Genomic DNA, 25,653 nt, shown 5'->3' on the forward strand with positions numbered 1-25,653 from the left:
CAAATTTCTTCATACTAAGCTTTATCTGTTCATATGTGCTGAGCTCATCACTATGAGGGAAGCAAATGTTTGCATTCCAAAATCTACTAATGATAAATGTTTATTTTATTATTCCTCATTGCCAAATATTGTTGCCTGAACACAACAAAGAACATAATTTTTGGTTTTAATGACTGGAACTATTTCTAGATGAATAAGAGCACGGTGTGGAGATTGAGTGCAGCTTCCTAAAGTCCAGTGTGACTAGAAGGTTGGGGAATCGCAAACCTATGCTGTGAAATTTGTGGCATGCAAGAAAGTTAGTATAAATAGATTGCCAGTGACTCCAAAAAAACAAATGCTATGAAGGCTTTTGTTTAAATCATTCTGCTCACAAAAGAAGTTGCTTTTCTGTTGACCCCCTGACCTTAAAGTGCAGAGGCCATACTCTAATAACACACCTTGTTATTTTAAGCCTTTAAGACAAGAATAACCACCGATCTATAAGACAGAAAGAAAAATAACTCTAAGACAAACAGAACAAGGATTGTATCAAGACATATTTACTGGTGAAAGCTGTTCAACCCAAACAAGCGCTTTGCTAGACGTCATGAGGAATAAGTGAGAAATATTTTCCTTGACTAAATGGCCACTACAACTAAGACATTCCTGACTTTGTAGGAGACACAAGACAATATGAAACCCCACAGAACCAAAAAACAAACCACAAACAAACCACAATCACAGGTTCACGCAAAGAATGAACTATTTCCCACCCACATGTCAGTGGTCCATGCTGTAGCATAACACAATACAATGCATGAATCACATTGAATTTAGCACCCGCAAACAAAAATCAGAGAAGAGAATAAGAAACAAAAAAAAAGTGGCAAGATCCAAGATTACTGTTGGTGAGATTAAGTTGGCAACGGGAATAAAAGTAGTAGACCTGTATGAATGTTTTTAGACAAAAAAAACATTTAGAAAAAGAAAACAGCTCTTTGCATACCTTGTTCCGAAGGACCCCCTGTTTCCTGTAGGGGAGTCTAGACTTTCTCCTGGCTTAGGTGGCCTATCACGATTCATGTGCTGCAGAATAGAGCTCAGCTCAGTGATAACGGTGTTCTTGGTGTCTGGAGTGGATGGTGGGCTGCTCAGCTCAGGTGGCTGATCACCCCACAACTTGGATGTCCGTTGTGTAGGAGTCCTAGGTGGTTCAGAGGATGAAGAGGGAGGAGGAGGAGCCTGAGCTGGTGGCCCAAAGGACTCCAGTGGCTCTTCAATGAGCGCATCATGATAAAGTGATGTTCTGTTGATGACGGCCTTGCCTTTGGGTTTGGGTGGCACAGGTGGCCGGTCCACGAGGAAAGCGTGTCCGTCCGCGGTGGCATAGAGGCTCTCCAGAGCGCTGTCACAGAAGCCTCCCTCCGAGGAGAGGGTGGAGATGCTGGACACGGTGCTGGTGGTTTCCATGTGCTGAGGGTCTCCACTGCTGCGGCTGTCTACCTCCTCAATGCCCGAGTCACCCACCCCTGACTCCGGGTCTGGGGGAGGAGGTGGATATGAGGGCGGCATGCTGTTGGTCACATGTTTATGTTGATTAGTGACAGGTGGCGGGGCATGGGCATGGTAAGGTGGTAGAGGATGTCCTCCGTTCCGTCTTTGCTGTTGAAGCATCTCTGCAATGGCGCTAGCCTGGTCATCAGGGATGTCAATGCTGTTTGCAAACTCAAGAGGTGGGGGGAGGGGCTCTGTGAAGTCAAAGTCCTCATCGATGTCTACTGAAGCCAAAGGAGGAGGGGGAATGCGGAAAGGTAGCTTTACTGGTTCGTCCATCGATTCACCTAAAGGAATGCTACGTCTTCGGGATGAGGCTGGCTGGGGAGCTGACAATATTGGAGCATTTCGAGGATCGGGTTGGTTTGGGTCCTTCAACTCCGAGGGTCTGTTGCTGTCCTGACCCTCTAAATCTGAGTTGTTCCCCTTGCTGCTAGCCTCTGTGCTAGTGTGGACCATCAAAAGCCCAGCTGACTTGGGTGTGTCTGATACATCCACTGTTGCACTTTTTCTCTCCTCTACTGCCTGATGCTGTTGTTCTTCCCGTGTCCCATCGGACTCATACTTCTGCTCAGTCATCTGCCTCCGCAGGCCACCTCGGCCGGGTCGTCCCATTGTGGCTGTTGAGATTGCAGCAAAACTCGTCTCTATCCCAGAACGTAGTTTGGTGTCAATGAACAGTGGCTGATTGAGGTCTGGTTTGTGGCTTGGCTGGATGGGGAGGGACTGAGCTTCGTGTTTAGGAGTTTGTTGAACCTGAGGAGGATTTTGTGGCTGATTCTGAGGATGATTTTGTTGCTCCTTCATGGCCCTGTCACGAGCTGCCAGGGCCAGGGCAAGTGGTGAATTAGGGTCCAAGGGTTTGCCAGTGACAGGATGAAGATAGGTGCCATTGGCCCTGTAGTGGCTCTTAGGGGGGGTGGCTGGCAGACTAACTGGACTGTCCAGGTTGGGGCACTGGCCTGTTCTGGTATTTAGAGGCTCACGAACAACTGTTGGCTCAGGAGTATTAAAATCAGTCATGTTGCCGCTACCTCCCCCAACAGGAGGTCCAAGCTGCACTGGGGGAGCCATGATCCTTCTGAGGCGTTCATCACAACTGAACATACCCTCATCGATTGACTTCGAGTGGCGAAGGCGAGGTGTCGGCGTCGGACCGCCTAGGTCATCATCACCTATATCTATTGACTGGAAAGCAATAGAGTTCTTTTTTGCTTCTAACCTCTTTTCTCTGTCCCGCACGGCCCCAGCAATAGCTGCTGCAAATGGGTTGCTTAGAGAAAGAGGGTCTTCTGGGCGTAAACCTCCACTGCCACCAACAGTAGGGGTGAGAGGTGGGTGTTCAGGTGTAGTGGGCTCAATCTCCATACTGCTACCCTGGCTGCTCTTGCCACTGCTGCTGGTGGAGGGCTCCTTGACAATGATGGTGGGTATTGGAATGGAAGAGCATGTGCGCTCCACAGGCGTAGTAGGCATGGAAACTGGACCAGAGGGGCTTGCTGGCATGTGACATGTTTTTTCTGGACTGTCCTCAACATTTGACTGCTTCACTAGCATTCCCTTTCTCCGAGCTGGTTTGGCAGGCACATACAATGTCTTATTGCCCACTTCGGAGTAAGGGTTCTCCGGCACGGGCGTGCGACCTCTAGTTCGCGTGCTCTCAAACTGCTCTGAACTCTGCCGGAAATAGCCACGCCTCAACGTACTAACATCCGTGGTTCGGCTAATGGTTGTTACTGCATTGGGTGAGTTTTGGATGAAGCTGGGTCGTGTGGTACTGTAATTCTTGGTTGTTGGACCCCCGGCTGAGTTGTAGGCAGGCGGTGAAGGGGGTGAAATGGCTGGGGGTGGAGGAATGTCCTCTGAGGTGTCAGGCATGGAGAGGCTCCTGGAGAACTTGAGCAGAGGAGGTGTGAGGAATCCCTGTTTGTCATCCTCTGATGAACCTTTGAGAAAATTAAATAATTAGTTTTTTGAGAATCTTATAGAAAAATACCTCCTTTTCATCTAATATTTGCTCTTATATAGCTTAAGATTTCAATTAATCGATGAAAGTGACTGCTATCTCACACTTCATGAATGACTGAAATGCAAAATAGGCCACATTGTGGATAAAAATGGTCAATTTAAAAAAATAAAAAATGTATGTCCTAAAAATTGAAAAATTACAGAGATTAAACGTGTGACTTAGAATTCAAATCTTAAGCTACCAAATAAGGCTTTTTTTTAAATAAAAATAATTATAGTCATATGTTAACTTTCATTTTCAGTTAATGTTTTTAAATCTTGTATAAAAGTAAAAGCACACCCATGATCCATTTCTTTACATGTCACACAGGTAAGAGCCATTCTAATAACCAAATTAACCAAAATGCATGCATTATTTTTATGAGAAAATAATAGTATTAGACACATACTGAAGGTCTTATAAGACAGAATTAGACATAGAGAACATAAATGTTTACTACTGGAGGTAATGAGATCTTTTTTTCTTTTCTATGTCTTTCAAATATTTTCTTGATCAAAACCCTAGCATGAACACAATCAACTTTTTGATCCTAATTCAAAGTCATTTATTTTACTTTGAGGGACGATTTTGTAATCAGGATGCACTTAGCTCAAATGTCAAGGGAGTCTGCTGGACAGAGTAACTTAGTTTAGAGTGTCCTTTCATTTTATGATTTTTTTCATCTATCCAACTTCTTGCACAGCCTCTTGGCTGCATTTATTTTGCTGGCATTTATCGAAAGAATGAGGCAAAAATTCCCATTCAAAATTTGTATCATCCAGTGCATCATAAATCCAAACCCATCTTTTTTGCATTTTTTTTGCAGCAACTGCATTCTTTTCTTCATGGCATTGACAGATGCGAAAATCAAAACTGTTATGACTCTGAGCCTACATGACATCCCTCAAGTTCAGCCTCGGGAATGAGGTTTCAGCACATGCTTAATGGCCTTGTATATTATCGCCTGGAAGCACACTTTGCTGACTTGATCACTCTAATTTATCTATAATTAGTTTTAATATTGTGAGAGCACACAGGGCAAGCCTTCTGAGCATTAATAGAATACAACAGTGAGCTAAATGCACAATTTACTTGACATGCAGTTCAGAAGCCAAGATGGCAACCATGCATCCTCTGAAAAGCACATATAATTTCCAACTTTCCATCATACCTATAGACTTTTGCTTCTTCATTGTGCCCTTCTCAGGTAATCCCAGGAAGGCCCCTGGCACAGTGGGTGGCACCACTGCAACTCCTTGGCGGTCATGATACATGGACTGCAAACCAGACATTTGTAAATAATTTGTTAATGACATGCCCATGAAAGAATATTGTTTTGCAGTAATCCACAGGGAGAAAAATGACAGCATAAAGGACATTGCCAAAGGAAGCCGAATAAATAGTAAATAATTTACGGTAAGACTTTTCCTTTTTTCAAGATATTAGTCAGATCTTAAATGTTTGCATCCTTGAGATTGTCAGTCAGGAGTTAAGATAGTTCTTTAATGATCTGTTGTTTAATGTTTGATGCCTCCAATATCAGTGTGTCTGACAATGTTTGCATGTCTGTGACTTTGTCAACAGTCTAAATGTGTGAATGTGATGACGTTTTAAGTGGTTATTTTACCAGCACATCCTCTGTGCTCCTAAATCAACCCCAACCTTGCACACGTACAGGTAATATCACATAGTGTTGGCATTACTGCTTGTGAGATACACATTTTAATTTGATTTGCAGAGTGAGGAAATAAAAACAAATCCCTTTAAATATTTAATATGTCAGTTTATCCAAATGTAATTTTCTGTCTTGTGTTGTGAACACCCTCTGTCTGGGGAAGACTGTCCAAGTATTTTGGTGAGCAGCATGGGTATTTTTCTAGTGAATACAGTCTGTTGACAAGCCCTCTAATCATTCCCAGCAAATGTATCTGGAAAACCTAGGGTAAAATAAATGACTCTTTGATAATTGATTTCAATAAAAGAACCATAAACCAAAAAGAACCAAAAAGAATTATAGATTTGCTGATGAAGTTCATGCTTGTCTGAGGAATGCTCAATAAAACAATGCTGCATTAATACACAAATAAAAAACAACTTCTGAAAATTTGTGACAACTTGGCATGGGAGCAGTAGTGAATAAAATATTCAGAGGATCAGGAAAAGCACTGAACTGCCATTATGGAACTGAGTCAATTACACCTATAATTGTATTTATTTCCAAAACTTACATTTTGCTAATTACCATATGAGAGGATGATCAACCTTAAGTGATTTATGATATATTAGCTCATCATTAAAATAGAGGGGTGTTGAGGAAAGTATAGTTCAGTAGAATCAAATAGATATAAAATGTTAACCAAAACAACATAGAATATTTCAAGAGAGCAACAGCGGTTCACCAGCTATTTCCACTCTCGGTGGAGAAATCTTTATCAGGTGCCTGAACCACCTCAACTCCTTTTGGCACCGAGGCGCAATGGCTTCTCCATCCCTTGGTTGTCTGTTCTCCAAAGTTCATCTCCAAGGTTGAGTGCTGCCCCCCCGCACTGATGAAACGCATTTTAGCTGCTGGTATCCAAGAACTTGTTTTTCCGGTCATGACCCAGAGTTAATGAGAGTTAGGGCATAAATGGCCACAAAATTGAGCGCTTTGCTTCCTGGCTCAGCACTTTCATCACCACAATAGACTGCTATGCATCACTGCGGATACTGTACTGATCCCTCTATCCATTTCACAGTCCATTCTATCCTCAGCCGGGGACAAAACTTTGAGATACATGAGATCCTCCACGCATTGCCTGTATTAATGGCACCTGATTGAACTGGTTATCAGAATAAAAGACACCTGTCCACAACCTTGAACAGTCACACTCCAAACCCCACTATGGCCAAGACCAAAGAGCTGTCAAAGGACACCAGAAACAAAATTGTAGACCTCCACCAGGCTGGGAAGACTGAATCTGCAATAGGTTAGCAACTTGGTGTGAAGAAATCAACTGTGGGAGCAATTATTAGAAAATGGAAGACATACAAGACCACTGATAATATCCCTGGGGCTCCATGCAAGATCTCACCCCTGTAGGGTCAAAATGATCACAAGAATGGTGAGCAAAAATCCCAGACCCGCAGAGAACTGGGACCAAAATAACAAAGGCTACCATCAGTAACACTACAATGCCAGGCATTCAAATCCTGCAGTGACAGATGTATCCCCCCTGCTTAAGCCAGTAAATGTCCAGGCCCATCTGAAGTTTGCTAGAGAGCATTTGGATGATCCAGAAGACGATTGGGAGAATGATGAAACCAAAATAGAACTTTTTGGTACAAACCCAACTTGTCGTGTTTGGAGGAGAAAGAATGCTGAGTTCCTTAACACCATACCTACTATGAAACATGGGGCTGGAAACATCATGCTTTGTGTCTGTTTTCCTGCGAAGGGACCAGGACGACTGATTCATGTAAAGGAAAGAATGAGCAGGGCCATGTATCATGAGATTTTGATTTAAAACCTCCTTCCATAAGGAAGGGTATTGAAGATGAATTGTGGCTGGATCTTTTAGCATGACAATGATCCCAAACACACCACCCAGGCAATGAAGGGGTGGCTTCGTAAGAAGCATTTCAAGGTCCTGTAATGGCCTTGCAGGTCTCCAGAACTTAACCCCATAGAAAATCTTTGGAGGGAGTTGAAAAATCTGTGTTGCCCAGCAACAGCCCCAAAACACCACTGCTCTAGAAGAGATCTGCATGGAGGAATGGGCCAAAATACCAGCAACAGTGTGAGAAAACCTTGTGGAGACTTACAGAAAACATTTGGCCTCTGTCATTGCCAACAAAGGGTATATAACAAAGTATTGAGATGAACGTTTGTTATTGACCAAATACTTATTTTCCACCATAATTTGCAAATAAATTCTTTAAAAATCAGACAATGTGAGTTTCTGAATTTTTTTTTCACATTCTGTCTGATAGTTAAAGTGTACCTATGTTGAAAATTACAGGCCTCTCTCATCTTGTTAAGTGGGAGAACTTGCAAAATTGGTAGCTGACTACTGCTTTTTTTTACCCCATTGACTATGAAACATGAATTGATGTTATGAGACTTACATTCATATCAGTAGGGGTAGCCAGGCAGCGACTGGATGGCCGTGGTTTAATTGTTGCGATCTTCATGTCAATGGGCGATGCTTTCTGGGCATGCGTCATCTCTTCAACCTTATCTGCAAGACACAGTCATCCATAATACATGATCAATATGGAAGTGGTGGAGCAGGGCTACAATTGCAAAGCCTAAACAAGTTTTTCATGGGCCAAACACAAGCCAGTCATTCACATTTCCCTCTGATCCCAGTTTGAGTTGCGGATGAAACTGCAACAGAAAACATAGAAACCCATTTGAGTGGGCTCAAGACATGGAATGTGTCGGCTGTGTCAAGCCTAAAAAGCCGTGCAAGCGCTTCCCAAGCAGCGGACTCAGTAGCGTCACCCAGCTCTCAAAGTTGGACCCTCAGTCTATGTCAAATGAGCATGATGGGAAGTCTGTCAAGTAAGCCGTGTTCTTTCTGCTTGACTTTTGAAGCTAGCAACATGGGAAAGGAATCAACGGCTAATTTGGCAGAGTTCAACTTCCCTCTTCCGCTACGATGCCATCAGATTCACCGATACTGCTCAGATTGGAGGCTACATGCTAGCCCTTTCTAGCTTCTGACTGGATCCCCTCCCTGGCTCCCTCTGCTGAGGATGGAGAAAGCTGTCATGCATTACGGGGTGTGATTACTTAGAGTGACTTGGAAAACAATCCTCTTCTTCTGCGCATCTACACACAGAGGAGAGGAGTGGAGAGGGGAGAGGGGGGAGGACAGTGGAGGAAACGAGCATCAGTGACCTTAAGTTCTTAACTACAGTTAGAATGAACGCTCTCACACACACTGAAAACAAAAATACAAAAAATAAAAAAAGATAAACATTCCCCAATTCTCCGATCTGGTTCCCTAGTTGGATTGCTGCTACAGCATATCACACAACGTACTACGCTGTTGCCCTGGAAACCCGTCTTCGACAGTGCATTTCTTGGAATGAACCTCCCTTTCCTCACAAATACACGCACGCACGCATGGAAGACATCCACACACCTGCAATGATACAGAAGGGGAGAAAAAAAAAGAAGGCACGGAGGAGGAAACATGACAGTGGACTTTTTTAGGTCACGTAAGATGAACAGACACTGATTTATTGAAACAGCACTGCAGTTTTGCTCCCATGCATAAATGTAATCATGTGCACTTTGCTTTGTGTGAAGTATTTTATAAATCCTCCAAAAGGGTTGAGCTGCTGTATCTCTCTTCATTTGATGCTTGAGATTCTTACAGAAAATAATAAAATGTGGTTGCTGTTGTCATAAATGAAGGTCCTGGCTGTTAGGAAGCATCCCATTTTCAAGATCTCATATTAGTGTTGTTCATGGACATATCCAACCAAGGCAATATCAAAAACTGAGTCAAGAAGAAGAAAATCTTTGCCCGTGACACAGGGAGTTTCTAAGCGACACCACTACATTAGATCATGCACACGCACACGCACACACACACACACACACACAAACACACACACACACACACACACACACACACACACACACACACACACACACACACACACACACACACATATATATATATATATACACAGACCATTTGATCACAGCTGTAATCAAAACACTTTTCCAGTCATGCAAATAGGCAACAGACATAATCACGCTCATTTTGACTGGAAGTCAGAGCTGGTCAGATGGGAAGTATTAAAAAAAAACAAAAAACAAAAACAAAAACAAAACAAACAAAATCCAACTGTTTCAGTCGGTGAGGTGGGAGTGGAGGGTGGGGGTTGGGCAGATTTCACATGCCTACTGGAACTTACCACCTTTCTTTTTCCTTAGCGTGGCTTGGAAGGAGGGGAGAGAAACACATTTTGTTTTGTCTTTAGAACACAAAAACATGATTTACCACCTCTCCCATAGAGGTTTTGCTTGGGTCGTTATTCAAAACACAACAAAAATAATAAATAGAGAAGTCAACAAAGTAAAACAGTTTCAATTTTGTGAATCTATGCACTTCAGCAAACCAAAGCAGGCAAAAATTGGTATTTCTGGCTATTTTCAAGTATTTGCTACATTTGGCTTTTTGCCGGTACAAATTAAATACTATACTAGATTATTTGCAACAAATTATATAATACAATTGCTCATTTAATGCTATGGCTGCACATATTAGAATGGAAATGCTTGTGTCAAATAAGCAAATCTAGAGAGAGAAATACGCTGACCATTGCTACTTTTCTGTCAGCATTTTTTTTTTTTTTTGACATGCAAGTGCGTTTGCTGGTTTCCTGCCCTGTCATTTATTCATTCACCCTTCACCTCCCCAAACGCACTCCGCAACCCTTTGACATGAAGCATACTGCTGTTATTACTGGTGATTAATCACCACCAGTGTGTTTGGCAAATTATACAATGTTCTTTACGACTCACTGATCGATTCTCTGGGCCGCAAATAATTGATGGAAAAATCAATTGCTGTGTTCTTGGATGATACATTTGGCCTGTTAAGCACTACATAAAGACATAACGCTCATCTAAATGTCCTGCCAACACAGAGTTGCAGGAGGAATCCAAAGACATTCAAATAGAACACGCTTATTATAGTGCTGACTGGAACCATTGACAAATCATCACAACATTTGTCTTTCGGAGACTCACTGAAGCCTGACTGAAACAGATTCTTTGCACAAAAACAAAGTTTATGACTATTTGTCATACCTTAGGTTAAAGTTCACATGTATGTCCTGCAACTAAGAGTATTAAAATAAGCCATTAGGCAAAATGGCTCAATCAGTGTTCTATTGATCATGCATTCAGTTATGTTTGAGCAGCATTCGAAATGCTGTCAAATGTAATTTCAAGTAGATGTCAATTTTTTACAGGAACAGCATTATAGGAAATATTGTATATGGATAATCAAATTTGAACCGAATGGAAGCCAGTTCAGCTCAGTATATTTTTTAGTTAATACTTGAAATAGTAATACTGGAAATTAGGTTTCATGTCAAACACCAATCGTGAACTGAAAACCAACATCAAAAACTCAAGACTTGAAAATATCACAGTATTTTGGATGTTATAATGTAAAAGCTAGGAATGTTGATTACTCAGTTACAATTTTGTGACGCGACAGAGCAAGTGAAACAGCATAAGGTCAACATCAATTACTGTTATACCCATAGACATCTTGACATTAATGCCAAAACCTAAAGTCAACAACATCTGCATCTAGCTCAGTGCCTGCTGATGATGCATTGATATCAAGAATTTAAAAATGATTGATTTGTGAGGTTCCTGATGGTGATGTATCTGTGAAAGGACAATATCCACTGATATTATTGACAGAGAAATATGTGAGTAGGGGTCCAGACTTTACACATCTATATGTTGGATTCAATGTCTTGGTGTGTTTTAGTAAAGATGAACACTGCTGTAAAAAAAGACCCTTCTGGTGGCATAATGATGAGCTGGGTTTCCTTTTCATGGAATAAAACTGTAGCCTTCGACAGGACACAATACCATGAAGAAATATGTTATTTTGAGTAAGATAATATAGTGCTGGTTCTTCTTCTACAATCGGGGTCATGCTATCACCACTCTCGCCTCCCATGCTCCTCTTGCATCTCCATCCTTTTCCTCCTTTTCTTCTGTTTCCCCTTCTTCTCCCTTTCACTTGAATCTGTTTGTTGCCTTTTTCTGAATCACTGGTGACACTGCACTTTCAACACAAAAACCCAGGCTCCTCTCAGCTTGGGCTCGCTCCGCGCACACACACACACACACACGCACGCACACACACACACACACACACACGCATACACACACGCAAATACACACACACACACACACACAAATAAAAGCAACAAATAAAGGGCAGTAACAGCAAATTCGTGTGACATTTCGGCTTTTTGCTGCTTATGGTTGCAGGCGTCCTTCATGCATAATAGCAAAGCGGGATAGGAGATGGCGGGATGGGGGGTAGTTTGAAGCGATCTAAATAAAAATATGATCAAACCATGGAAACTTTTTATTGCACAAGCTTCATTCGGCCACTACAAGCTGGCAGAGATTGCATTTGAGGCAAAACAGAGGGCAAAAGGTTTTGCAGCATTAACTGCTTACCTTTATCCACTATTGAGAGATTAATCAATGAATTTGAGCAGGAGAGAGGACAAATAGAGAGAGGTGGTTAAATATTGATTCTATGAGATCATCCTCAGGGGGTAAACAAGCATACAAGCCAGCTCTTACCTAGTTCCTCAAGTTCAGAGGTCATGGATTTGGAGCGCATGGACAGGGCTGTGGTGGGTGCTCTCTTTGGTGGAGGAGGAGCTGACCAAGTCAAAGAGAAAATATCATGTTCAAGTCATTGGAGAAATATTTTCATGTTATCCTGGGTTGGCCAGCCCATTAGAAAGTTGTAAACCGAATGAAACTACATTGAAGGGAAATATGCAGTTTACTGAATGCACCATCAGAACTGAGTGGAAGAGAGCACTACTTCAGCACCATGGACAGCTCACATCAAATGACCAATGGCCAGTCTGAGATTAAATTCAAGTTAAGTATAACTGCATTCACATCCTATGTAAAACCCTTGCATTTTTTAAACAGCAAAAAGAGGGGGTCTACTGTTGCAATTTTCTATTCCCACCCATCAGAGCCTTTGGTCGATTGTGGCTGTTATAAGTTGTAATGACGTGGTCTCATAAATTCATCGAACAGTTTCCGTCAAAGCTCTCTCTCCAAACATCTTTATCTGTTGTTTTAGTGGCTTCATATTGAACGAGTGACGAAATAATAACAAAAAAAAAAAAACATTTGCAGTAGGGCTGCTACTCATATTCCTAATTCCCATTGTTGTATATCCAAACTTTAGACTCATTTAATGGTTTAAGTCATGTCAGAAACATTCAAGACTGCTTAATTTTAGTCAGATAGACTTCAGAAAGCAGGAAAAACTAGCTATAGGGTGCATCTTTGCATTTCTGGGCAAAAAAAACAAAGCTGTTTGCTGTTAAATGCAACATCACCGCAGTAAAGGTAGAGGAAGAGGACAACACATCACTTCCAAGAATCATGGAATTGATGTGTAATAAATAAAATCAGGTTTCTCAATGTTGCATGAGGAAGGAGGGTGCTTTCTGCATATTCATGAAGCCTCATGGACACACAATGTGTTAGTCAACAAGGGAACGCCATAGGGAAATACTAAATAAAATACATAGTAGATCAAACATTTATATGGACAGTAATGTTAAAATATGTCACTTAGGTCACTATTAAGCTTTAAAGAACGTAAATGTAGTCTCTGAAAGATGACACACAGTCTGCCTATTCAAAATGAAAAATTGAGTTTTCTGAGAAATAATTCAGTCTGTGGCATTTATTCATTTTGCACACAGTGGCATCCAAATAGGAACTCCACCCAGTGTTTTATTCTTCTGTTTTATCTTGATTATAAGCTGATTTCAAACTTTAGATATATGTTGGCAATTTAATATGACTTACAATGACAATCCTCTGCAACATCTTTGCTATTTGATTTTGCTTCAAAATATCACAGTGCGGGATGGTAACAAGTCAGATTAATGTCCGATGAAAATGTAGTGTCCATATGTGAGACCCCATGGGACCAAGAGAATAAATTTCTGATACAGAAAAATTATTCTATAGTTAAGGATAGTTTAGGATAAAGAGCTCAGGTCTTCTGAGCGGTGAAAATATAATTTCATGGTTGCAGCCCTACCTTTTTTTCGGGCAGTGTCCTCCGGGTCCAGATTCCGACTCACGGTCACAACCTTGATTAGGAGCCGGTTTCCTCCCTGGCGGATCATGTTGACCACCTGTCTGTGGCCTACTTTCACCACATTCTCCTGGTTCACCTGCCAAACACATAGAAGGAAAAAAAGAATTGTTCAGTGAAATAATATGAACTATTTGCATGCTTTTCCATGAGAGCCACCATTGTTAAAAATCCCATTTGAATCAAATAGTCACAAATTACAACATTAGTCACATTTTTCACAATTTTAGTCACAATTTTAGTAAAATTACAACATTTTAATGTATCTTTTAAGAAAAAAGTATAAAGTAAACAAATAAAAATGCTGTGAGGCTCCAAGGTCAAAAGGATAAAAACGGCATAATAAACAGATGAATACAATAAATAGAAGACAAACATTGAAAGTGGGGAAATGTTAACCCCCTACTCCATAAAAAAGGGGGATGGGCTGGGTTGACAAAACAAAATATAGCATCATATCTTAGACATTACATGAAACACAAAAGTAGAATTTAATTACGACAATATCTTGGTACCTTCCAGTCCCTGAATATCAGAGGATTTTCCCAAATGTTTCTCAATCCGGATTTTCTCTGACATTTTTAACAGTGATTTTTAAGTGACTCATTCATGTTTAAGGGAGGAAATGCAGTTTGTTTTCAATGACAACCAGCGTCTTTGCGGTCAGAAAAACTCTTCAGCCACCAGTTAATAGTTTTAATGAAAGGTGACGTGGGTTCAGACAGCAGCGGATCACAGACAGCTCTTTTATGAAGACTGAACCCAGAGTGCAGCTGGAACTCCATACTCAATATTAGATTTTTGGTCTCATAAATAAACGCACACATTTCCCCATTCAAACACACATATCCGAGCCCACGTGGCTGGTTCTTAATCTCATTACTGCTTTACTGTCTAATTTAATAGAGGTCCTGTCGGACCGCTCCTGGTATCTGCTCCCTGCTGCGGTCCGCCCTCCTCTCCTCACCAAGACAAATAATGGGGGGGGTCAGATCAAGGCATGACAGGGAGAGAGAGAGAGAGAGAGAGACGCCTGGAGGGACAGCAAGGAATTATGGATGGAATGGGTTGAGAAAGGGAAAGTGGTGGATGATGTGGAGGACAAGGGAGGCAGGGAGAAGAGGGGGAAAAAAAAAAAACGAGTTGAGATGAAAAAAAAATTCTGCTGTCCGCAGGTTTAATCTCTGAAAGGCGGGTCAGATATTTTGGTAATTAGAGGGAAATGCGCCAACAGCTGTTTAGCTGTGACCTCGTGTTCCCTTAGTCTCACTCCAGCAGACACACTGAGGTTTGTTCAAACACTCCAGTTTACATGCAGGGGGAGCCTTACATAATCTACTCTGTCTTTCCATCAGATTATGTAACAACGATGGACACACTGTAAAACACGAACACGCACAGACTGACAAGAATATTTACTTCTGCCAAAAATGAATTCCTGTGGAGACTTAAGAGGGATCAGGATATCGTGATGGATATTCTGAAGCCATATCCAATACACAGAAAAGTTCTATCAAATTGCTGTTTATTTTTGAATTCAAAAATTCAAATGGTTTTGGTTAATGTATTAAGGTACTCATTTGAAGCAAGTTGACATTATTCTTTATACATTTTGGGAATAATTATTTTGAAAGATCCCAGCCAGCAAGTATGTATATATACTCCTTGTCTATCCTCCCATCAAATAAATACATAAAAGGTCTCCTTGTCCCAATCACTTGTGTTGATTCTAAAATAAATAAATTAATAATTGGATCCATCAAATTTCATCCTGTAATTTTAAAATAGCAGTTTTCCAGGGCAGAAGACAGGTGGCTGATGAGAGGAACACGTCTTTATATACACATCACTAATCTGTTACAAGACACTAAAGGGCTAGACATCCAGAATGAACAGGGGAAATATAAGGAACAAAGACGGGGGGTAAATTTCCCAACCAGCATAGCAGCAGAACCTTCAACATAAAGCAGGAAATTATGGATAGCAGGTTAAGAGGATCGGATCCTTAGCTTTGGGTGAGCAACCAGAGATGGTGTAGCACAGTGTGCCGCAGTGTTGTTGAGCATGACATTGAACCCATATTGGCTTCCCTGGCACAGATGGCATTAATAAAGAAGCACAGAAGCATTAATAAAGTATAAAATTATTATTATACAAAATTATTATTATACAAAATTATTAAGGTAGGAATTAAACCTTTTAGAAATAGGTCATATTTTCTGTATTCATTGGACGGAAGAATACAGTCATGCACGACATTGGCACTTGATTATTGAAGACATATTGTAGAAAACTCAAGCAAAGGGCCACATTAAGATCAAATCAGAGAAATCTGTAAGAGTATTAAATGAGCTAAACAACTGAAATAAACGGCTAAATGATCAGCACGCTGGACACTTTTCATTAGTGTGGCTTTTTCACAGATAAAGTGGGAGGAAGGAACGCTTCCTCTCCAACATTGATCCTCCGGTGGATCAAATTTAGCTACAACACAACCCGTTCAGCGTAGGAAGTAACAACAGGCATCTAGTTCACATCTCTGCAAACAAGGCCAAAGTGCCCCACTGACCCGAAATCTTACCATATATAACATCATCTGTCTATGTCGTTATTTAGTTTTGGTTATCTAACTTCACACTTACAGTCTCTTTTTTTCATTCTGTTCATTCTTATTCTTGATGTTGTTCCTGTTGTTCTCTCTGTTGGCCATTTATTAGTGGATATCTTTTGCTTTTTCCAATTGCCTTCTAATTGTCTGTCAATAATATTTATATTCATATTTATTGAGACTTATAAATGTTAAGCTGCTGTAATGGGATCAATAAGGTTTAATCTTATCTTATCTTATCTTATCTTATCTTATCTTATCTTATATATGCGTCTATGACAAACTCAGACTACATCGATGTCACTGTGGTAATAAATATCTAGAACAGCAGTCTGATACTCTTACATTGATATATTTCAATATGTGATGATAAATAGAAATCAAAAGATAAAAAAAAAAATACATGTACAAATATATCTATTTAGAGTCTGTCCCAGGCTTTTTGAGCCTCCTGAGTACAGCTTTCAACTCACGCAATTATTGTCACGACTGACATAAATCATGGTTAAATTTAATATTCTCAAAACTGTCATATAGTCTTACGATAATACTGATCATAGTATTGTGTATCACTCAGCATGTCACTCTTGGGTATCTGACGTTCTGCATTTCAGAACATAAGAATATCAATGTATCTTGGTAATGTGATATACACTTGTACAAAATTAATAACATACATTATATTGATAGTGAATTAATATTTCAAATATTGTGAATTAATCATCATAAATGTTATTATGTTTATTATTATTATTGTTGCAAGTCAAATAGTTTCCTGTGCAAAGAAAGTTGATTGGACAAATCGATGTGATGGCTGTCTGGTTCATGCAGACAATTAATGATGCTGATTAGTTCTACTTGTTGACTTGAATGGGAATGCCAGCGTTTAGGTGTTATGCATGAAGAATTACACAGCATGGCATGGTGGTTGAGTCCGGTGCAGGAGTCAGCAGTATTTTAGAAAAACAGTTGAAAAAGGCCATAAAGAGCTAAATTGCTGGGAGTTTTATGGTCTGTCATTAATAGTTTAATCAATAGTGCACACACGCGCACCCCTCCCAAAAAAAATTATAAATAAAGAAATAAAATATACAAACGCAAACACACAGTTTCAAAAACTCCCAGGAGGAAAGCAGACATCCAATAGCAAATGAATTTAAAATCCAGCCTTATGTCAGATGGAGCAGAAGGGCCAATTCAAAACCCATTATCGTTTTCATAATCATTGCGATGCTTCCACAACATTAAGCATCATCCAGCCCATTTAGCTAAACACAGGCCGCCCCAAGTCCATCCCATCATTCGGACTAACTCCTCCTACCATGTTCAGCCAATAATCTGATTAATCAATTCTAATCTGACCAATAAAAATGTTGGCTATGATGACACGCTGCTAATCCCCCAAGCCTGGTCAGGGGGGGCTTAAGCAGGCCTGCAGCCATATGAAGTACTAGGATTAAAACCACCGCCTCCTCAACATAGACACACGCTCACGCACACACAGATGAGTGAGTGTACCTGTTCATTTTCATATATACACTAAAGGAATGGCATTCAACTACTTGTGAAAAATAGAGCTGATCTACATCCTGGAATCTGTGTGTGTGTGTGGTAGTGTGTGCGCACGCATGCAGGCACGTGTCCTCCTTGTAGAAATCTAGAGTACATCAAAGCAGGCTCATTAAATACGAAAAATTACGGACTGAAAAATTAAAGTGTGTGTGAGTGTGTGTGCGTGTGTGAGTGTGTGTGTGTGTGTGTGTGTGTGTGTGTGTGTATCCCATGAAAAACATGGGAGAGAAATAGAAAGAGTTTTTTTTTATTACTGATTACTCAGTCCTACTTAAGAGTATCTTGACTCCGATCAATCAGACTGTAGTTGAGAGCCCATATAAGGTCACCCACCACACACACACACACACACACACACACACACACACACACACACACACATGCACACACACACTCACACACACACATACATACACATACACATTCACACACACACACACTGGAATCTAAATCTAACACAATCATATGGAAAGGTATTTGTAACAAAAGCACACCTTTTCATTCTTGAGTCTCTTTATAAAATAAACCCACACATGCACACGCACATACACACACGTCGGCTCACATATCATGTTCATGCTGCAGACAATCAGAAGTTTGAGTACTTCCTCCTGCAGATTACAATTTGTCTAGATTTGAGGTGAGAGTGATTATATTTAGTTTGACAAGGTGTAGGAATCCCAATGTTACAATTACTTTTACAATACAATTACAATACAATTACTTTGGATGCTAACCAAACTAAAAGTTTGATCTTTTGAAGTTTTATTTTCATTCATTTACCCCTTGCAATTTTTGGCACAACTGCTTTTGGACAGGGTTTCAACTTATTTCTAGATTTTATTTTTTTTTTCTTGGAACTCTAGAGCATTTTCATTGACAGTCGGGCTGGTCGGACAAGACAGGGACAAAGCTCTAAGTCTAATATTTCTTCTCTGCGGACGAGAAGAATCGTCATGATCAGAAAATGAACTTGATTGCCTTTTTTTTTGATGACACAAAGAGGAAAAGACTTTTCAGAACTTCAAAGACTGAAATATATATATGTATTACAATTAATAACTGAAGCACTATTCAATTACAATGTTTACTGCTCACTGAAAAAGACAGATGATTGACTCGGCATAGAGAAAATGCATTTTTATTTAAATCAATACAAAAATCTGACATCCGTAAGTAAAGCTTTAAGTTATCATAGGAAACTGCTCAATTATTTGGTTGTTTTTTTTAATCAATTGGAAGTTATAATAACTTATTTGTAATAAAGACCAGGGGACGCAGTTATAATGATCTACTTCATTTATCAAGACAAGTGGTCAATTAAGAAAAGGGGGCAAAAACAAACGGCAAGACAATTACTATCACATTATTAAGAAATACGAGAGGACATTTCTCAGCTAAATGCAGCACATTAATTACATGAATTTATGGCTTATCTGTTATAAATAGATATCCTGATAAAATAGATGCGTTGCCTACTACTTCCTGACATCACCATGACAGGCCAATCAGAACACTGTAACATTTCAAAGGTGTTTTTGAGTCCACTGGAACCTGTGATGAAAGTCTCCTCTCAAAATAACAAACACTGGTGCCTTTCAGACATCTGTGCTGCTGTGACATGCTGCCTCAGGAGAGACCCCCGCCCCATTATCCTGCTTAATGTTCGCTGACGCTCGAGAAAAAACACAGCTATTTGATCACATTTGTTGTTCTAATTGCCTCGTTCCTACAACAATAGCTTGACAAAATCTCCTGTATTGATGAACAACAGCATCGAACGTCATCTGCTGTCCTGGACTATTTGCAGAATCTCATTTTTCCTCACATTACCTTTCAGTCACAGTCACAAACCCTCAAGATCTAAAATCCCAGATTTAAAAACGGCTAAATCTAAATTACAGTGAATTATCCATGTTTTTGGATGTGTGTTTCAGCCTTCTGTAGGGGTTAAGTGGTTGTCACAAGCCTCTGGCATCTTTCTGGGGTAATTTAAACATTACAACACACCCAACAAATCACAGTTGTGGTCCCCTTAGAAAATGTTACTGCATTTATAACCTTAAGAATCCAGTTTAATTGGCCACTCTTTATCTAATCCCACAAAAACCTCAAATTTCTTATCTGGGTTGATGTGATTGCCTCTTTTAAATTGGTACATGCTTTTATTCAGAACAGCATAGTGTTGAAAGCAGCAAAAAGCCTACAAAGAAATAAAACAAACATCAATCAGTGGGCACAGTTCGAAATATAATTTCCCATTGTTTGAGTTTCTGTTGAAAAGTCTCCCTGCATCTCAACTGTTTGGTGGTGTATTCTCTTTTTTTAATTTATGAATTAAGTTAAAAAAAAGTACTGATGCTAGTCAACTCAATCAAAAAGAGAAATCTAAAAGGACATGATTTGATGGTAAAGTGTCCTTGACATGAGCAGTTAAACTGCAGGTTCAAATATATATATATATATATATATATATATATATAGTCTATATAGTTTATATCTGTGCAGAAAAGGAGGTGGACTAAAACCCCAGGTGACATGGAGTATATCAATGATAGATAAGAAATTGCACACCCTGAGGCGTTCACTTGTCACACAAGGTGCATCCTTATAACACAATTGAACAGGCCTTTTGAAGATGGACAATGGTGGTGCTGCTGTTGTCCGCTGCAGGTCTTTATATCTGCTGTTGATTCTCCCTTCTCGAGACAACAGGAAGAAAAAAAATCTCTTCTGCTTTAAAGAATCAGCTATGATTCTGTTCTGCGCCTTTGTGCTTGACTGATAGCTGATACAGACAGTCATAGATCTGTGGGAACATGGACTGGACTGAGGATCTTGATGGAAGCTGTCTGAGGGGTCCAGGAGCTGGCAGTGGATATGCACTGCACGGAGCCAGATTCACCGAAAATAGCCCATGAAGTGCGTGAGGTACAGATCATATGACCAGCGAAACCACGTTGGTACACACCCCCTTCACTGCCTTGTCCCTTCACTTCCCTCACCTGCATACTCCACTTCCACTACACTGTATCTCCAGCGCTCTGAAAGCTGCTTTAGCACTATGTACACACTGAGGCACAACATGTTCCCAGTTGCTAGGCAACCGTTGCTGTGTGATACCACTGGAGGTGGGACTGGTGCTGGGATTGTTATCAGTGTTTGGGTGGGTGGGTGGTGGATCATACCATTCATCATTAAATAAGGACTTTATTTGATGGCTTTATTTGGCCTTTTATCAATGGGCTACTTTGCCAAAATTTAAGGGTCGTTCGCATCTCCGTTCAGTGCGGCCATCTTAAAAGGTATCAGTAATTTCCGACAGCGTGCTGTGTTTAGGTTGCTATAAAAATAAACTCCCTGAGCATCGTGGGGTCCAGCATGCTGCTTTTTATGCGCTGTACCTATAAATGAATTATTTATAGAAAATGATGCTTCCACTCTGTTATTTTAAGCCTAAATGTCATGTGCTGTGGTGTGTGGTCTTTTGGGGGTTGGTATGTGCACAGCTGCATGTGATAAAATCCTGTTTGCTGAGACCCATGGTGTTAATGGGAATGGTGAGAAAATTTGATGACGATAATGATGACAGAGAGCTTTGTGCCCTCTTTTCACCTTTGCTGTGTAGAATCACCCACCTTCCTCTGCTACCCAAACATAAACCGGCTTTCTAATATTAGACAAACAGATGAGGAATTAACTCCAGCAGATTTGAAACTTCCAGTGAAGTCACTTCCTCACAAAGACGGTGGAGTTCTAACACTGTCAATAAGGAAATTTGGCAGGGAGAGAAATTATGCAACCTATATTTTTTTACAATATGTCAAAATTGCTGTCCATGTTGGCAGTCATGTGACTGGAATATCTCCATGCTCTGAGAAAAAGGAGATTGTTGCTGGGGTCTGAGGCAGGCAGGCACACAGAGTGACCATGACCACTATGTAATCTCATTTAACCCCAACAAATAGATGTAATCTCATAATGTTGATTTCACCAACAATTGGAACAAAAAACTAAATAAAATGTTAAGATGATATTGCACAAAGCAATGGTTAACTGTCAACATTGACTGATGATTGATATTGATGGTTGAGGCCTTTTTTCTATTTATTTTTTATTATGTTTCATTTTTTCCCAAACATCATGACATAGTTGAAATATTGTTAATTGCAATAAAAAAGAGTGCATAATAAGCTAGAATTTATCCAAAAATTTACTAAGAATTCACTGTATCCAAAAAGGCACAAATAGTAGCAAACTACAAAATATAATATAGTATACTTTAATGACATAGTACAACTGCAATTGCATAAGGCTGTTGGAATAATCATGAACATCTTTATGAAGAAAAATCATAGAAGACAAGGGGAAAATAGGCAATGAAATAAACCAAACATTCATGTGAGTTTGAGCTTGCAACAAGTGAATAGTTGCAGGTGTCTATGCACAATCAATAAACCAATCACTGAGAGGACAGCACACACACACAAATGCACACAAACATGCGCACACACATACACACATGGCCTGAACACCACTTCTTTCCATAATTCTGTGATTTAATGTACTTTATCAAAGTATGGTCTCATATCACCATAGATTCCACCTCTTTTTGGCTTTTCCTTGAAATTGTGTACTAGTTGCAATTTTCCTCTTTATCACACAAAGAATGACCAGCTTATGATGCAACAACTTTGTCTAGAAAAATAAAGGCAGGTGAGGGTCATGTTTAGGGGGCCCACTTGTCCAAACAGCAATTTTGATTTGATTTAACTGTGAATACAAACACTATACAAGTTCTAATCAATAAATCACCTCAGATCCACAAACAACCCCAATTTTCAGAGCAAATAATATCTCGCTATTCAATTTTCCTCGCAGATATGAAGATCCACCCCTCTCCTTTTTGGTGGAGAATCATTATATATAATAATGGACGGTCTGAAATAATTAGAGTGACTTTTGTGCTTTAGCACCCAATCAATACTGTTCCTAAACTAATATATTTATCACCACAAAACAATCATTAATCACAATCAGGACTATTTTTCTCAGCCCTAGTCTGTGAGTTTACTGATTTTAACCTGCTGCCCTTGGATCAAGAAGAACAACATCAGGAAAAATAAATAAATTAAAAGAAAGCACAATACTCTTTGTCAGTATCTCATGTTAGACACAGAAGTACATTCAGAATATTCTGGGGCCTTGATATTGCTGATACTGATTTACTGATACAACATGTGACATCTTCATCTTTTTGATGAATCAGACTACAATGTGTCTGTGTAGTTTATTATATCGGCCAATCACCTTTCCCACAAGCTAGGTAGTCAATCTTGTCGAATAAGCTCATTTTCACACAGCTGTAGGTTAGTTACAGAACCACTGTGGAGTATGATCAATGAACGTTGAGCGTTCTCCCCTGGAATAACTCGGTGAAACACAATTTCTAAATCACCCAAACAATATTCCTACGTCATTATCTGGCAGGCGCGTACACAGATATGCATTAGCAAAACTTTCAGTCCATCTCGGTCTATAATATCTGTCAAGCAATATATCAGGCCTTGTACAATTCACAATTCAATTGAGAACCTCCTCTGATGAAAATGTTAATTCATGTTAATAAAGACTGAGTCATTTGGTGATTTTATAGTTATATTTCACATGTATAGAAATATTGTTCAGTTGTAGTCTGAGGATGCAATGACTGATAAATCGGTAGGAAATGTAGGTTTAGTGTGACATGCTCTTTCTGAAAAAGACATGCAGCATCATGAAAAACATCATGAAAAGTATTTTACAACATCTATAGATATTGTATATTTTTACAGACTTTTAAATTATGAATATATTTTGAATTGGCAGTAATAAAAAAAACAATCTGAGCCTAGGGTGTGTGCATTCATCAGTTTAAAGCAAGGACAAACTTTACACAAAATGTCTTTGTAAATCGGAGACAGAAAATCATCTTGATCGGCAATGGAGCTGTGGCTAATCATTACACAGTTGGGGTGTTTGAACTTTTAAATTCCTGTCCCAATGCCAAGCGAGACCAGGGCTACCGGTTAGTTAGAAGATGAGAAAAGAGGCTAAGAAAAGGGGATATTAATATTTATACATGCAAGCAGGATTGGGTTTGATGATTAGTTCATTGAAGAAGGTAATGGCTACTTTTAAATGGCTCTGCTTTAAATTCTGCCAGATTTGTAGAAAGTTCTAGAAAATGGTTCAGGTTAGTTTATTAGATATGTGTTAATAATTTCCAATAGGCCACAATGCTGGGCCAAAGACTGGCTGTTTTTAGGAGCAATTGAAGACGGTAACAAACATCTGTTAAAAATACATATACACAGTATACTGCATGTATAAACATTTTTTAAGTTCATTTTATCATATCTTATACACCTATACAGTATCTAGTGATATATTATCAAACATGAAGCAAGGAAAAATATAAAGTAGTAGTAGTAGGGAAAAACAGAATTATACAAATATTGTAATTAGAGTGTTGGGTAGGTACTGCTTTATAAATATTTACATATTTGGCACAGAGTGTAAATCATATCTTTTATTTACTGAAGCCGCTGCACTCCATTCACATAAAGTGCTTTGGAGAAAGAAATTTTGACAACTAGCTGCGGTTCCTCACTGCACAATTCACAGTGGTGTATAGCTACAATCCCCGAAGAGACACAGAGTCTGGAATCTGACAGAAGGACATGGCCACAATCACACACATGCATGCACACACACACACACACACACACACACCTGGAGGCAACGGGAGGCAGATGTATTTGCATGTAACACTGGTCGTGCATGCATCTCTTGGCCAAAGGAAGTGTTATATAAAAGAGTAAGTGCTTTACTCCATCTGTGTTGACCTCCACAGCATTGTACACACACACACACACACACACACACACACACACACACACACACACACACACACACACACACACACACACACACATACATACACAAACACACACGGAAAGTCTTGTATTCATACACAGTCGAGGGAACTCATACAGAATGTTTACTCTTTATTCATTCAACTTTACACACAGATACATCTCATCGCATCTAATGGTTCCCAAAGTGTATTTCTGGCTGACTGTTGCTGATCCCACTGTGAACACTGTGTATAGTCCACTGAGTATGTTTGAGGATATAGCTGTTTTTTGTTGCTTTACCGAGCATGGAGGTGAAAAAGCGCACACAACAGCTGAACAACAACATCTGTTTCCTAAGTTGAACTCGAGCTCTTCAATGAGCTTGAAACTCAACCTCTTGAAATGTTCTGTTATAGCTACAGTTTTAAAGACAGCGAATAATAGCACAGTAGTGATATACCAAAGAGGAAAAATAAAGTGAAATAAGATAAGATAAAATAAAGCTGACAAATTACATTAACTGAAGTAAGCATGGTATTTTTAAAGGGTTTTGGGGGTGCTTCAAAAAGTGATCAGATAATAAAAGCTAAAATTCATTTACTGCAGTTTTGACAATGCATAAAACAACCCTACTCATTTGTTCCATTTGCAGATGGAAAAATTCCAGGTTAATGTGATTTAAATAAAATATCGCATAGATCCCACTGGGCTGAGGATTACAGCTAGTCCGATTAATCTTAAACAGCACTTAACTTTTTATTACTTTAAAAACTGAGATACATTAAATAGACTCTCACTGTAATTACAAGTACATCCTTCAGGGCATAAATTTAGAATGACTGATTTTTAGACTGATGTTTTGTCACATAATGAAGGAGAAAGTAGTCCTACTCTCCCTATCAGTACGATAACTTTGAAAGACAGAAATCTGGGATGAATTTCTAATTTGGTCGAGGAGCAATATCTGCTAGAACAAACACAGCAGTGATGCTTTTGACAATGCTTTTATCTAAAAAAGTTTACATTTGGCCAAGAAGATTGTTTCAATTTAATGTAGACTCAAACGATAATTATGATGGTGGTGGTGGTGGGGGGGGTCCCTTGAGTACTCCCTTCAATGTCATGAGG

The 25,653-nt window shown here is 39.7% G+C and overlaps 1 protein-coding gene across 1 annotated transcript in view; it reads right to left on the bottom strand.

The window, feature by feature from the left end:
• shank2b (SH3 and multiple ankyrin repeat domains 2b) overlaps positions 1 to 25,653 on the bottom strand; it is a 150,962-nt gene that overhangs the window by 20,666 nt on the left and 104,643 nt on the right. The window contains exons 19-24 of the mRNA XM_086140296.1: positions 13,390 to 13,525; positions 11,892 to 11,972; positions 9,461 to 9,484; positions 7,652 to 7,764; positions 4,716 to 4,821; positions 989 to 3,482 (exon numbers count right to left, since the gene is read on the bottom strand). Coding sequence (XP_085996422.1) covers positions 989 to 3,482; positions 4,716 to 4,821; positions 7,652 to 7,764; positions 9,461 to 9,484; positions 11,892 to 11,972; positions 13,390 to 13,525 — 2,954 coding nt within the window. The remainder of the gene's footprint in view (positions 1 to 988; positions 3,483 to 4,715; positions 4,822 to 7,651; positions 7,765 to 9,460; positions 9,485 to 11,891; positions 11,973 to 13,389; positions 13,526 to 25,653) is intronic.

Source organism: Fistularia commersonii, chromosome 3 (genome assembly GCF_037954325.1).
Source record: "Fistularia commersonii isolate RoL2024-O1a breed Wild chromosome 3, RoL_Fcom_v1.0, whole genome shotgun sequence".
NCBI classification, from domain to species: domain Eukaryota; kingdom Metazoa; phylum Chordata; class Actinopteri; order Syngnathiformes; family Fistulariidae; genus Fistularia; species Fistularia commersonii.